Source organism: Puma concolor, chromosome D1 (assembly GCF_028749965.1).
Source record: "Puma concolor isolate L17-30 chromosome D1, mPumCon1.1.hap2, whole genome shotgun sequence".
In the NCBI taxonomy this organism is placed as follows: Eukaryota; Metazoa; Chordata; class Mammalia; order Carnivora; family Felidae; genus Puma; species Puma concolor.
The window spans coordinates 6,052,642-6,068,739 of NC_141676.1; the positions used below are offsets into that span (position 1 = coordinate 6,052,642).

At 39.8% G+C, this 16,098-nt stretch overlaps 1 protein-coding gene across 2 annotated transcripts in view; it reads right to left on the bottom strand.

Moving 5' to 3' along the window:
• Positions 1-16,098, bottom strand: part of PACS1 (phosphofurin acidic cluster sorting protein 1) — a 155,645-nt gene that overhangs the window by 42,206 nt on the left and 97,341 nt on the right. For both annotated transcript variants that reach the window (XM_025915710.2, XM_086676846.1), the window contains exon 2: positions 28-115. In XM_025915710.2, the coding sequence (XP_025771495.1) occupies positions 28-115 (88 nt within the window). The remainder of the gene's footprint in view (positions 1-27; positions 116-16,098) is intronic.

The following is a 16,098-nucleotide window of genomic DNA, read 5'->3' on the forward strand; positions in this document are numbered from 1 at the left end:
CTGAACAAACAATCCTGCTCAACTTACCTGTAGCTTCACAGCAATGACCACCGAGTTAAGATCTTTGTCCATTTCTTTTAGCATGACGAGTTTCTTCAGGGTCAAGCTGAACAGCCTACAAAAAATTTGAGAAAGACAATCCAGTCAAATGTAAGGAATTTAGGAGAAAAGTGATAGATGATCTGATGGGGAAACCGCTCTACCTAAAGAAAGAATGTTAGAATGCCAAACAGCGTCCTCCTTTAGTAAAAAAGCACTCTCCTGTTTAACTTTTATAAACAAGTGTCAAAAGGTGTATTATTCCATGAATCTCTGTGGATGCTCATTGATCTCAAGCTAAAACTGACACACTTTTTCCCTAATACGTGGGAGAAATTTCTGAGGGGAGACCAAGGACAGGTACAGATGTTTGTTTTGCTTATCCAGTCCCTCTTCTAATTTACATCTAATCAATCACACCTGAAACATTTACAGATGTACATCTGTAGCAACAAGGAGATAATCCACACAAACAAAATAGATACCATTTGCAGAAAATGATTTAAATGGCCACAATTTGGGTTTCAGTTGAATTGTGCTTGAGGTGTGCAGAAAATCTTCAGTGCCACCCAATGAGGAAGCTCCCCCTAACTGAAAGAGACAGGACTGTCCCTTGCTCTGGAGTCAGCAACTGTCATTTGACTTGACCTTGCCTTACCAAAACAGGCCTACCCTGGTCTTCTAGGAAGAGTTGGGAGGGAAACTTTGGATACTGCCTTTCTACTTCTGGTTTAAGTGGTTCAAATCCAGCACATTCTCTTCCTTGGAGAGGCTCTGACAAATGGGGAGTCACACAAAGGATGCTGCTTACCAGAGTCATAACGAGTTCTCAGACTCCATTTTATGCTTCCTCTCTCTCCCGTGCTGCAGCTATCTTGCCCCTGCTTTCTACCTGTCTTACCTCTCTGCGCTCCTTCCTCATACTCTAAACTCCAGTCATACTGAGTCTCCTTTAGGTCCTTGGGTGACACACACCTCTGGCCTTCTACCAAAGGGCTTGGCAAAGTATAGCTGCTCAGCAAACATCTGTTAGATAAAATGTTCTAACTTCCTAATGCCTCCTCATTCACTGACTAGTGCTGGGAGCAAGAGCTACCTCACCTGCGCTCCTAAAACATGCTCAGGTTCATTAAACTGGGATCACCTGGGTTCATGCTCTTTCCTCCAAAATCTCCCCCTCAATGCCTACCCACAGCATTATATGTTTCTCTTTCCCCTTCAGAGCAGAGACATGCTGGCCCAAAAGGAACTCTGGTTCTGCCAACATCAAAGGGATTATTATATTCCACAGAGTTGGCTATTAAGAAACGTATGAACTATGTTGTTCAACTATGTATCTTCAAGCCCTGCTAGAAAGGAAAGGGAACATGACTGGATGAACAAATGGAAGAGACTGGATATGCTGTTTTGTTCCTCATTGAAGGCTGCTATTTATGAACGCTTTCAATGGGTTAAGTTTTTGTTTCTTTCCAAAGCAAACATTTTCTAGCTTCTGACTGATGTATCTATATCCAAGATATAAAGAGTCACAGAACTAAATCTGGGACACATACTTCTTCCCCTCTGCTTGTTATCCTTCTTCACTCTTTTACACATTCCATACATTTAGTGAGCATCTCTTGTACTCTGGGTACCAGGTTAGTCGTTGGAATTGTAGAGGGATGTGGTTCTCAGCCTCATGGAGATTATACACACCAGAGGGGAAGACGAGTAATGACTTACATTACACTCCTTGCCCTCAGCTTTTTCATGTCCCATAAGGCTCTGGACCATCTTTCCTTTTCCATAACATGTAAAAATTGTCGGGTAATACAGCAGAATTTTGTTAGGAAGGAAAAACATATCATAGACCAACAAGTGTTTACTGACTCAATAAACCTTTATGCCACAGCACCTATGTCAACAAGAAAGCCAAGAATGATTTAGTACCTGAGGTAACAAGGCAATAGCAAGACTGGATTTTCTCAGTGTTTGCTTAGAAACTAGATATACCACACTGATTTCCATACTACTGGCAATAGTTCAATAGATATTTTTTGTTTGTTTTTAATGGTATGACTCAAAGGGATGTGGGGACTTAAATGCATTCTAGTTCTTCAAAGTATAAGAAAATGTGTATGACTCATTAGGCACCCACCATGTAACACGTACTTGTTATATACTGCATTATCTCGTGTAAGTCTTATAATAATTCTAACAGGTGGGTAATATATCCACCTATTTTACAGATAAGGATGCCTGAAGGATTAAGCGACTTGACCGAGCTCACACAAAGTGGTCAAGCCAAGATGCAAACTTAGGCCTATCTTAGTCCAGAACCCAATTTAAGTTACTACAAGGCACTTTATTAGAAAGTTAGAAGAAAGTATTTTAATTACAAGTAAATATTTTCAACATACATTTAATATAACAGAAAAACTCTGGAGAAATAAGATACATTTCTGCTTAAACCACACTCACACACAGTTGGCTGCAACAGCCCTAGATAGCTCCAAGGATGACTAAGCCTGACTGAGCCTGGCAAGATGTTCTGACTGGAGGTGCCGCAATGCATAAGAGGCTGAATTAGATTATGATCCTAGATGTTCTTGCTACCATATGTTTTACTGGTTGGGTACTTCTTATGCAGTAAAAATACAGAATCCAAGGCTTAAAAGGAAAGGGTCCTTCCCTGATCACATTCCTGTTTCAATCAGTTTTTCTACAGCAGAAAATAACTTCACACTAAAATTATAAAAACTAATAATTCCAAGTGCTGGTGAAGATGTGGCATAACCGAAGTCCCCTGTGTGGCTGGTGAGAGCGCAAAATTGTACAACTGCATTCAAGAAAAGCACTTGGTAGTTTATCAGTTGACATTAATTATATGACTATTCCTATGCCGAGCTCCCAAGAGAACCCAAGAAAATGAAGGCAGACCCCACAAAAAGACAGGTACAGGAATGTTCAAAGCAGCTCCACTCATAAAAGCCCTAAATCAGAAATAACTAAAATGTCTACCAACAGAAGAATGGACAAACAAATGTGCTAGGCAAAAAAGAACAAGCTACTGACACATGGGACAACATGAAGGAATTTCAAAAACACTATACTATGTTGGTCTAAAGAAGGCAGACACAAAAGACTACAAACAACATGATTCCATCCATATGAAGTTCAAGAATCAATAAGACCAATGCATGGTGATAGGTGACAGCACAGTAACTGAGGCAAGTGGAGGCATTCATTGGGAAGGGACATGAGACAAGGGAACCCTTCAGAGTAACTGATACATCATGGTGGCCACGTGGGTATACACACATGCAAAACCCCACAGAGCTTTAGATCCAAGACCCATGCAGCCCACTGTATACAAACTACACATACTTTTTTTTTTTTTTAAGACCAGAATGAAGGCTTTAGAGCCAGACATAGCCAGGTCTGAATTACAGTTCTGTCACATTACTCTCACTTATCCAATCAGCCTACAATGAGCCAGGCACTGTTCTAGTTATTTGTAACGTTATCAGTAAACAAAACAGACAAAAATTTGTGTCACAACTTTAATTTTTATATTCTAGTGAAAAGAGTCACAAACAATAAACACAGATATTTTAAAAATTTCATAGTATGTTAGATACTAACACATACATAGTATGTGTTAAGACAGAAATAGGTAAGGGGGATTGTGAGTGTGAAGCAGAGGGCAAGGAGGGTTATAATTTTAAGTAAGTTGGTCAGGGTAGACCTCACTGAGGAGTTCTACATTAAGGGAAAAAAGTGCAAAGGTCTTAAGGTATAGCACACTGGTCTGTTTGAGACAGAGGAGGCCAGTGGAACTGAAGCAGAGTGAGCAAGGGTAAGAGTGGTGTGGGATAAAGTCAAATACACGTTTGGTGGGTGGGGGGCCTTACCAGCCATGTAGGGCTGTGTAGACCATAATAAGGACTGGCTCTTATTCTGCAAGAAATGGGGAGTCTGGGGAGCTACTGGCTTTAAGTGAGAGACATGGCTTGTTGTACATTTTAATAGGATTGTTCTAGCTGTTCTATAGGATAGAATGAAGGAGAACAGAGGGGAAGGGGGAAAAGTTGAATCAGAAGGCAACTACCAGAGTGCAAGCAGTAGACTACTTGTAGTTCAGAGGGTAGTGTAGCAGGGTGGCAGCACTGGAGGTGGTAAAAAATGGTTTGAATTCTGAATACACTATTGAAGATGTAGGTCAACTCCTGGGTTTGGGGCCTGAACATCTGGAAATAACCCGGTGCGGTTATCATTAACTGAGATGGGTAAAACTTTGGGTAAAGCAGGTTTGAGGAATTTAAGATCAACTGGACACTTTAAATTTGAGAGGTCTCGGGGCGCCTGGGTGGCGCAGTCGGTTAAGCGTCCGACTTCAGCCAGGTCACGATCTCGCGGTCCGTGAGTTCGAGCCCCGCCTCAGGCTCTGGGCTGATGGCTCAGAGCCTGGAGCCTGTTTCCGATTCTGTGTCTCCCTCTCTCTCTGCCCCTCCCCCGTTCATGCTCTGTCTCTCTCTGTCGCAAAAATAAATAAACGTTGGAAAAAAAAAATAAATTTGAGAGGTCTCTTAGATTTCTAAGTAGAGATGATGAGCAGCGAGTTAGATATAGAAGTCTGCCTCTGGGCTGAAAACATTAATATGTAACTGTGGCATAAAGGTGGAATATAAAGAAATGAAACTGGATGAGATGATCCATAGACTGAGCACATATACAAAGACAAGAGCACCAGGGTCAAGCCCAAGAATACTTCCACATTAAGGACCAAGAGGTGAAGATGATGAAGTAACAAAGCGATCAAGAAGGATCACCAGGGAGGCAGGAGAAACACCAAATAAGTGGGATATTCTAGAAGTCAAGAGAGACTGGTCAGCTGTATCAAATGCTGCTGACGGGTCAAGAGAAAGACTGAGAATGGATGACCAATTTAGCCACACGGACCGTAACAAGACCAATTTCACAGAATAGTGAAAAGGAAGGCATAACTGGAATGAATTTGGAAGAGAAGGGGAGGAAAGAACTGGAGACAGAAAATATAAATACACAAATCTGTCTCAGTCCTAGCTCTACCCCCAGCATCCTGAGTAGTAAACTTCTTGTCCAACAGAAATACAGTGCAAGCCACAGGTATAACTTTCCTTTCTGGGAGTCTGTAATTTTGCTATGTGCTAGGAAGAGGGTACCCAACCAACGAGCCCCCAGTAAAGACCTGGGCCCTAAATCTCTAATGAGCTTTCCTGGTGACAGTATTCTCTAGGTGTTGTCACAATTCAGTGCATCTTGTGTGACTCCACTGGGTGAAAACTCTTGAAAGCTTGCACCTGGTTTCCTCCAGACTTTGCCCATGTACCTTTCCTCTTTGCTGACTTTGCTTTCGTATTCCTTTTGCCGAAATAAGTCATAGCTGTGACTACGGCTATGTTCTGAATCCTGTGAGTCCTCTTAGGAATCCTTGAACCTCGTGGTGATCTGGGGGACCCCCAGCCCAGAGTGGGCAGAAAGGGACAATTACAAAAGGGTACTTTTGGGGTGATGGATATGTTCATTACCTTAATTGTGGTGATGATTTCACAAGTATGTATTTATGTAAAAACTTGTCAAATTGAACACTTTAAATATGTGCAGTTTATTGTATGTCAATTACACTTCAATAAAGCTGATTTTTTTTTTTAAAGGAAGGTTCCATCCACTGTGCTATAGTCTGCTAATTGGCTGCCCAACATCTATTTTCCCCTTCCTACTTAATAACAGAGCACCAATTTTTAGCTAAGCATGTTGCTTCCTAAAATAAAAGACCACACTTCTCAGCTTCTTTTGCAGTTAGGTGAAAACACATGCATAAAATCTGGCCTGTGTATAAGTGGACATATTAGGTATGACGAGTGGGAAGATTTTTTAGAGGGAGTCCACTCACCTAACAGGTTCTTTCTCCTCCTTCTGGTCTGCAATGTAGGCTGATGGCTCTAGCTCCTGCAGCTAACTTGGACCATGAGGGAACCTTGATAATTCAAGCCATGTGTGAGGAATGTGAATTAGATTTCTTTTTTAATGTTTATTTATTTTTGAGAGAGAGAGAGAGAGAGAGAGAGAGAGAGAGAGAGAGAGAGAGGAAGAGGCAGAGAGAGAGGGAGACACAGAATCTGAAGTAGGCTCCAGGCTCTGAGGTGTCAGCACAGACCCTGACCCGGGGCTCGAACTCATGAACTGTGAGATCATGACCTGAGCCGAAGTCAGTCGCTTAGCGGACTCAGCCACCCAGGTGCCCTAGGAATGTGAATTAGAAAGAGAGGAGCCACTGGGGCGCCTGGGTGGCGCAGTCGGTTAAGCGTCCGACTTCAGCCAGGTCACGATCTCGCAGTCCGTGAGTTCGAGCCCCGCGTCGGGCTCTGGGCTGATGGCTCAGAGCCTGGAGCCTGTTTCCGATTCTGTGTCTCCCTCTCTCTCTGCCCCTCCCCCGTTCATGCTCTGTCTCTCTCTGTCTCAAAAATAAATAAACATTAAAAAAAAAATTAAAAAAAAAAAAGAAAGAGAGGAGCCAGGATCTTTGATGACACTGTAGGAGCTACTATTATCAACCCTGGATCGTTTATCTCTGGATTTTTAAATTTTATTTGTCATTTAATTTTTTAATTTTTATTTGTTTACTTATTTTTTAATATGAAATTTATTGTCAGATTGGTTTCCATTCAACACCCAGTGCTCCTTCCAACAGGTGCCCTCCTCAATGCCCATCACCCACCCTCCCCTCCCTCCCACTCCCCATCAACCCTCAGTTTATTCGTTTAGAGCTGCACTTTCAACAATAGCCAAATTATGGAAAGAGCCTAAATGTCTATCAACTGATGAATGGATAAAGAAATTGTGGTTTATATACACAGTGGAATACTACTTGGCAATGAGAAAGAATGAAATATGGCCTTTTGCAGCAACGTGGATGGAACTGGAGAGTGTTATGCTAAATGAAATAAGTAATTTTTTATTTTTAAATAATCTCTACATCCGAAGTGGGGCTTGAGCTCACAATTCCGAGATAAGAGCTGATCTCTACCAACTGAGCCAGCCAGGCACCCCTTTTTATTTTTTTTTTGTGAGGAAGAAATAAACTGGTGTGTGGGGGGGTGGGGGGGTGGGTGTGGGGGTGTGTGTGTTATATGTAAGTAAACCTATTTTTAAGTGATATACCAGGAACAGATTCCCAAAGTGTTAGGACTCAGTCACCAGCTCCCAAATACTTTTAAGAGAACCAGATGAATTATTCCCAAAGTCCATTTTAAAGAGTGATGCCCTATCAAGAAATCCTGACTCTCACCCTTAGGAAAGGAAGGGAAGATATCTCACAAGTTAAAAAAGGTTCTTTCCATGATCCTTAGAAGAACCAAATTCCTAGACTTCTGCATTCCAGAGAGCTCACTAGGAACCTCTGTGGTACCATGGGTTGGAAGCCAGTCTCATGGTACAACTTGGGAACATGGGAGCTGGCTAAAGACTCCTCTGTACTTCCCTTCCAACTTGTCTCCTCATCTGGTGATGAGACAAGAGTGAAGTTCTAGCTAAAAGTTTTTAACCAAAGGTTTCAAATGGAATGTATGGCTGGGATTCCCCAGCTAGTCCACCTCTGAAATGTCGGTCAAAGGCCAGATAGAGAAACATGCACCTCTATGTGCCAGAACTCAAAGAAGTCAACCATCTGCCTTTAAAGTAAAACAGAATATCACAAAGATGGCTGAAATCCAAAGGACTTATAAAGGAGGATTCCAGGTTATTCAGCTCAAAAATAATCTTCCCTTCTACAAAGGCATTTTGAACTTATACTGATAATAGGACTTGTTGATTGTCATTTTTTAAGACTCCATTTGGGGGCGCCTGGGTGGTGCAGTCGGTTAAGCGTCCGACTTCAACCAGGTCACAATCTCACGGTCCGTGAGTTCGAGCCCCGCGTCGGGCTCTGGGCTGATGGCTCAGAGCCTGGAGCCTGTTTCCGATTCTGTGTCTCCCTCTCTCTCTGCCCCTCGCCCGTTCATGCTCTGTCTCTCTCTGTCCCAAAAATAAATAAACGTTGAAAAAAAAAAAAAAAGACTCCATTTGTAAATGCTAGTGAAGTCCAGCATTAACAAAACAATGAAATGTCAAATCAAAGTCCCCTGATTACTCAAAGTGCTTCTTCCTTCTGCATTTTGGTCTCTTCCTGATCCCACTCCTTTCTTTCCTTGTTGGGTAACCTTTGGTGACCTCTGTGCCTCAATTTTTCCACATAAAATGAAGACAACAGTACCCCACTTAATAACATTGTAATATGGTTTAATTGAGGGAATGGAAGGCAAAACAAGGCCCGGCACGTGGTAAGATGCTATAACTGCTACACTTGGAATTGTCATCAGCAATCACCATTATTTATTTGTTCACTGTTTAAGGCTGTATTTGATCTCCTTTGGGGATGTGGGGGATCGACTTCCTTCCAAAAAGAGCAGTGAGGCAATGGCCATTCTAAACAGGGAGGGAGCTCCTGGCCTCTACTCTCATCCCCTGTGCCCAAGTCATTTCCCTTCTACTTTGCAGGCACTGGAGCCCTTGAAGAGAACACCCTCACTGCCACCACCCACAGGAAGGATAGTCAGAGTAACACTGATGGAGTCTAGAACTGGGTTAAAGATTTTCTTTTTGCCCAGCAAGATTTCAATCAACCATTTACTGTATAGATCTTCACTGTACTTAGCTCTATACTAGAAGCTATAAGGTACATAGAAAAATAAGGCATAATCTCTGTTTTGGGGCACTTTATAACCTAGTTGAGAAGACAGGATTTAAGTATATCAAACAATTATCTAACAACTGTAACTGCATACAAAATTAAGTACTAAATTACATACAAGAAGATTATGAGTGATTGTGCTACAGCTTCAGGGAGGACATATCACTTGAGCCCAGATAAATTCTCTCAAGAAATTATTTTCTTTGATTCCATTAGACTGAATCTTAAAGAATAAAGCTGTCTCCTTGATAAGTGGATAGAGAATGATACAATAATATAATAACAAGAATCTTTTGAACCTTCTAAATTATTCTATTTTGTGCTTCACTGTAAGATAAAGGAGAAACAGCCTTAAATGTTTTCTACAAATGGTCCCCAACCTATATTTCACAGCTGTTTCAAACTTAACTCCATGTAAATCAGAACTAGAGAGGCTCACCAAAAGACAGTCCTATTCTACCCCCATTCCCCAAATCTATTCTGTACTAGGGTATCAATGAACAGTGAAATGGCCACATTTTGCACAGAAAAGGGGGAAGAAAGGAGAAACAAAGATCTGGATGGAATCAAAAACTGCATAGTGAGTCTCTGAATCACACTGATGGTCCTTTTGGGACCAGAAGACTGGTGACCTGGATGATTTTTGGCCCTACCAAGAAATGACTATGTTATATGAGCAAGTCAATTTTTTCTCCCTTTCAGTTCTTTAATCGCAAGATGGGGAGAAAAAAAAAAAAAAAGCTCTACCTTCTCCCTGCAATAGCATTTATCAGGACAAAGAGCAAATTAGTAGAAAAATTTATGGAAAAAATGTTCCTTTATGAGAGTAATTTTCATTTCTACAATTGCTTCAATTTTAACAGGGCACCTGTAGATGTCTGGATGAGCTTCAATCACAAGAACACAAAAGGTAAATTTCTGAGCAGTGTACTTAAAAAATTTTTTTTTAACATTTATTTATTTTTAATAGAGAGACAAAGCACGAGAGGGGGGAGGGGCACAGAGAGAGGGAGACAAAATCCAAAGCAGGCTCCAGGCTTTGAGCTGTCAGCACAGAGCCTGACATGGGACTTCAACCCATGAACTGTGAGATCAAGACCTGAGCCAAAGTCGGACGCTTAACCGACTGAGCTACCCAGGTGCCCCCTCCTTCCCTCGCAGTGGTGTACTTTTACTGCTTAAGAAGTTACTTGAACATGTGGACATTAAAGTTATAATTTTATATAAGCATAGACTGAGAAACAATGAATTAAAGCAGTAATATTTTAAAATTAATAACTCTAAAGCAGATTTTTAAAAAGCAAACCAACTCAGTTGTCATCCCGAAAGGCACAACTTGGGAGAGATGGTTTGAATGAAATAGAGAGAAATGGACTTTACAATGAATGGGTTAAGAGGAAAAAAGACTTCTTGCTTGTTATTGTATCACAAAGAAATCAGATGGAACTAGGCAATGTTCACATGGTAAAACACCACAGAATGAGAAAAAACTCAGACCCAAACAGAAAACATTACCCAAGAATAGGCTCTGGCATGTTTTATTCTGTAGCCATAGGATGTGACTTTCTGTGAAGCAAAGGAACATAAGGTTAAGTAAACCCCTAATTTTCAGCCACTTAGCATATGTTTATTTTGGGGGCATAAATGCCAATTTCTTGCACATGCCAACAGGATTTATAACATTACCCCCCCCCCCTTCTACAATCTCCTTGATGATAATCTAAATGGAAAGGGCCTCAAATATGGGGGGGGGGGGAAGGAGGGCTCTTGCTATTAAAACTACACATGAAAATCCTCAAGTCTGTAGTTCCTTCAGTAATACAGAACAGTTTTATCACCTATAAAATAGAACTGCTGTGTCAACTAAGAAGTATGAGAAGTACCAAAGCATAGAGCCTGGCATATCAGAAGTGCTCAAAAAGGTTAAGTGCCCTCCTTCCTTAACCTTTCTTTGCTCAAAGGAAGTCTACATACCATCAGCATCTGCCAAGTCCTAGTCACTTAAATCACACTCCTTCATTATGACAATCCCTTAATCCAAGTGTTTCAGTGACAGAGGCAGAAGACGTGTATGGGAAGAACAAAACAAACAAAAAACCCTCTGAATTTTGGTCCAGCCAAAAATAAGTGATCTTGATGTGAGAAACAAAGGCAAGCTGAGTGCAAAGCACAAGCTAACCCCCTCCTTAACTGACAGATCCCAGTCAGGACATGAGTCTCCATCAGTTTGCAACTGTCTTAATGATTTACAAGAAAAAAGGCAATCTCCAGAAACCTACAGACTCAATTTCCTGGAGCCCTAACATCACTGTTCCCTCCATAGGATAGAAAATCTTAATCAGTCACTCCAAGTGCAGCTCTTTTTGCCCATGGGTCCTGACCCCGTGCTTTAATAAAATCACTTTTTTGTATTGAAGAGGTCTCAAGAATTCTTTCTTGGCCATCAGCTCTGAACCCCAACACTTCAAACCACATCCATCTGAGTCAGAGGCAAGAAACAATAAAGTGCATTAAAACAAAAAGATAAACATATCTGAGAGAGACTCCCAAGGCAAGCATGGTTGAATATTAGGGACTTATTAATACACCTTATCACATTAATAGGTTTGAAAGAAAAAAATGCAATTACTTTATTAGATGCTAAAAAGGCATTTGATAAAATTCAACATACATTACTAATTTTAAAAAAGACCCTTAAGAGGTACCTGGCTGGCTCAGTCTGTACAGCCTGCAACTCTTGATCTTGGGTTGAGTTGGAGCCTCATACTGAGTATAGAGAGAACGTAGAAAAAATAAAAAATAAATAGGGGCGCGACTGAGTGGCACAGTCAGTTAAGCATCTGACTTCAGCTCAGGTCATGATCTTGTAGTTTGTGAGTTTAAGCAAAGGACTGTCCATAATTTCTTTGAAGTGACAAAAAATACACTAGTGCCAGTTGTGGGCACCTTCCAACATTCTGAAAAATCACTGATTTCTGCCAAATACCGTGGCCTGAGACCGAGCATAGAAGACAATCACCCACAATCCTGCGAGAGAGAGAGAGAGAGAGAGAGAGAGAGAGAGAGAGAGAGAAGAACCATTGGCTCAGTTGTGATCATGTGATGTTCGGCATCCTATACTGCTTGTTGCAAGACATCACTTGTTTATCAACTTAAAATTTATTAGAAATGGTTTGCTTGTCTTGTGGAACACTTGCAGAACAAGTTACAATCCAAGGTTTTACTGTAAATGATACCAAAGCTGAAAACAATTTCCAGTTGCACATATATGACTGTGTACTAGAACTCAAGAGAATCAACCAAAAAGCTAGGAGAATCATAACGAAAATATCAAAATAAATATATAAAAACACAAAATGTCCTTAATGCAAATGATAATAATTAACTATAATTAGAAAGTAGAGATTCACATAGTAGGATGCACACAGCAGTATTCAAGGGGGAATTATTTTGTAATTAACTTCACAATACTTTAGAAAAGAATTTTAATAATTGTTCAATCTAGGAGATGAATATTCATGGAGGTTCATTAAACCCTTTACTTTTCTGTAGGTTTAAAAAATTTCATAGTAACAAGAAAGAAAAGAAAAGAAAAGAAAAGAAAAGAAAAGAAAAGAAAAGAAAAGAAAAGAAAGAAAGGCTGATATTCCTGAAACCAATACTATACTGTATGTTAATTAACTTGAATTTAAGTAAAATCTTGGAAAGGGAAGGGAAGGAAGGGAGAGGAGGGGAGGGGAGGAAAGGAAAGGAATCCAGCCAAGAAACTTTTGGGGAAAAAAGAGTAAAGAAGAAGGCTTTATCCAACAGGATATTAACATGGATTCTAAAGCCAAAGTAATTAAAACGTCTTGGTATTGGGAAAAGAATAAACAAAGAGATCAATGGAAGGGAACAGAGTCCAAAATTAGACCTAAGTATTAACAAAAATTTACTCTATGAAAGAAATAGTTGAGTTACTCAATTAATAAATAGTATAGTAAAACTGGCTAGTTATTTGAATAAAAACAGCGATGGCTATCTCACCCCTTACAGTACTGCATACACAGATACAGTATATTTAGAAATGAGGGTTAGTTAAAACATTTTCAGGTAAACAAAAAGTTGCTGTCAAGATGTTAGTCAGGGTTCAGGTGTCTGGGTGGCTTCGTTGATTAAGCGTCCGACTTCAGCTCGGGTTATGATCTCGTGGTTCAAGCGAGTGGGTTCAAGTGGGTTCAAGCCCCATGTTGGGCTGTGCTGACAGCTTAGAGTCTGAAGCCTGCTTCAGATTCTGTGTCTCTTCTTTCCCTGCCCCTCCCCTGCTCACACTTTGTCTCTCTCAAAAATAAATAAACATTAAAAAAAAAAAAAAAAAAAAAGATGTTAGGGCTGCAATCATCTTGCCCAGGGCTGCAGCATCCCCTTCCCAGGTGGCTCACTTACAAGTACTGGCAATTGACAGGTGGCCACAGTTCCTTTTCCAGGGCTGACTGACAACCTCATGACATGGCAGCTGGCTTCCCCATAGAGTGAATGTTCCAAGAAAGAGCAAGGTAAAAGGAGAAATGTATCTTATGACCCAGCCTCAGAAGTCACACTCCATCATTTCCTGAATGTTCCTTACACTGTGTAACCACTAGGACAGTGTAACCAATGCCCTTTCAGGTTAGAATGGTCGGCCCTATAGAGTGGGAGGGAACTACTTAAGAGTATGAATTCTAGAAGGTGAATCACTGTAGGTGCCTTGGACAGTGGCTTGAACATTAATGCTACTTCTTTTTAAAAAAAATTTTTTTTTCAATGTTTATTTATTTTTGGGACAGAGAGAGACAGAGTATGAACGGGGGAGGGGCAGACAGAGAGGGAGACACAGAATCGGAAACAGGCTCCAAGCTCTGAGCCATCAGCCCAGAGCCCGACGCGGGGCTCGAACTCACGGACCGCGAGATCGTGACCTGGCTGAAGTCGGACGCTCAACCGACTGCGCCACCCAGGCGCCCCAATGCTACTTCTTAAGGATTATTGTAAAAATAAGAAAATGGTCCTAAAATATCAGGATAGGAAAAGAAATGGTGGACCAATAAAATCGCAAAAATGTAGGTAAATTTAAACGAACATGGCTAATATGAAATAATGTTTGATTCACACATTGTAAATATTACAGCATGCACGAGACAGGAAATGACCCAATCACAGAATGTTTTAAAGGTCCCTGAATTGTTTCAGAGGGAAAAAACGGGAAACTAACATTAAACTCTTATGTAGTCAACACTCAAAGTTTGAGAGTAATCATGAAGAAACTAAAAGTTGAATACCTATCTTTCAAACTCATAGTTTAAACGGTATGTGAGAAAAACCCTCCACCAATTCAAAAGGAAACAAAGAAAAAGGGTTAAAAAATTAATTACCCAGAAACACAGGAAGAAGAAGAAATGAGAAAATACTCAGAACCCAACATTAATGAAACATTATGTATCAAAACTAAAGAGGTTCTTGGAGGAGATTTTATTTCATTATTATTTTTTCAGGAAACAACAGTCTTAAGTGGTTATGTTAGATAAGAAGGAATGCTGAAACTAATGAGCTAAGCAGCCATTAAGACATTTAAAGAAAATAAATAAACCCAAACACCTAAAAGTAAGAAAATGATAAGGACAAAACTAATTTTATAAAATAGACAATAAGATACATGTCTTAGTAATAAAATTTAGAAACCTGAAATTGTTATTTTTTTCATTTTTAAAAATGTTTATTTAAGAGAGAAAGAGAATGGGGGGAGGGAGGGAGAGAGAGAGAGGAAGACAGAAGATCTGAAGCAGGTTCTGTGCTGACAGCAGAGAGCCTGATGTGGGGCTTGAATTCATGAACTGCAATATCATGACCTGAGCTGAAGGCAGCCACCTAACCGACTGAGCCACCCAGGCGTCCCTGGAATTGTTTTTGAAAGGATATACTCCAGATAAAGCAGAGACTTACAAGACCATGCCACAAACCACTTATGCACATTAAGTTGGAAATTTAGATGAAAAAGGCAGATTCCTAAAAAATATAACATAAGAGAAATGACCAGGGAAGATGGAGAAAACCTGAGTGGTCCTATAACCACTGACGACACTGGGCAATAATTTTGAACTCTTCTAAGAAAGAAAACATCAGGTCCAGATAATTTTTAAAGGCAAATTCTATCAAACATTCAAGGAAGAGATAATTTTAACCTTATACACATTTTCCAGAGGATAAAAAAAGGGAATACTTTCCAATTCATTTCATAAAATTACCATGGATCCTAATCCACAAAAGAGAAAAATTAAAAGCCAATCTCATTTATAAGCATAAACATAAACTTTCAAAACAAAATAATTAGCAAATAAAACCTAGTAATGTATTCTAAAAAATACACCATGACCCATTTGGGTTAACTGCACAAATGTAAGGTGGTTACAAAACCTAATGTAATTTTCTTCATCAACAGATTAAAGACTAAAATATACAATAATATCATATCAATATGATCAAATCATATTAAACACTTGGTAAAAGTAAACATCCTTTCATGTAAATGCTCTTAGCAAACTTAGAATAGAAAAACATTCCTTGACATAAAGGATACACACCAAAGACCTTAACGATAAAGTATTAGAACATTCCCTTTAAAAGCAAGACTATGACAAGGTATCCATTTCCACTTCTATTCAAGGGTATGCTGTCATATGCTAGTCAGCCCAGTAAGAGAATAAAGCACAAAAACAAAAACACATAAAAATATAAGGATTAAAATGGAAGAAACAAAAGTCATTAGCTTATTTGGGAAATCTGGAAGAATTCTCATTATCAGACTGATGAGAGTTTAACCAGGTTGCTAGATTTCCAAAAATCAACTTCATTTCTAAACATCAGCAACAAAGAAATAAAATGTAATTTAAAAAAAGATACTATTCACAAAACAACCAAAATTAAGACACCTGGAATAAAACAATAATAGCAAGAGGTAACAATTACTAAGCATTTATTATGTATCCCTATGAAAAAGAGACTCTTGTTAACTGTTTTGCAGATGAGGAAACTGAGGCACAGAGAGGCTGATTTACCTAAGATCGCAGTTAGTAAGCAGCTAAGTGAGGATTTAAACCCAGGCAGTCTGGTTCTAGAGCCTTTGCTCTTAATCACTACTCTAAACTGCCTTCCTTTGCAAGATGTGCAAGGCCTCCATGGAGTTGCAGGATATTTTGTACATGTATAAATATTGTTCTGAGACATTAAAGAGGTAAAAGAAATGCCATGCTCATGCATAAGGGAAATTCTAGCATCAAGATCTTAATACTCCCCCA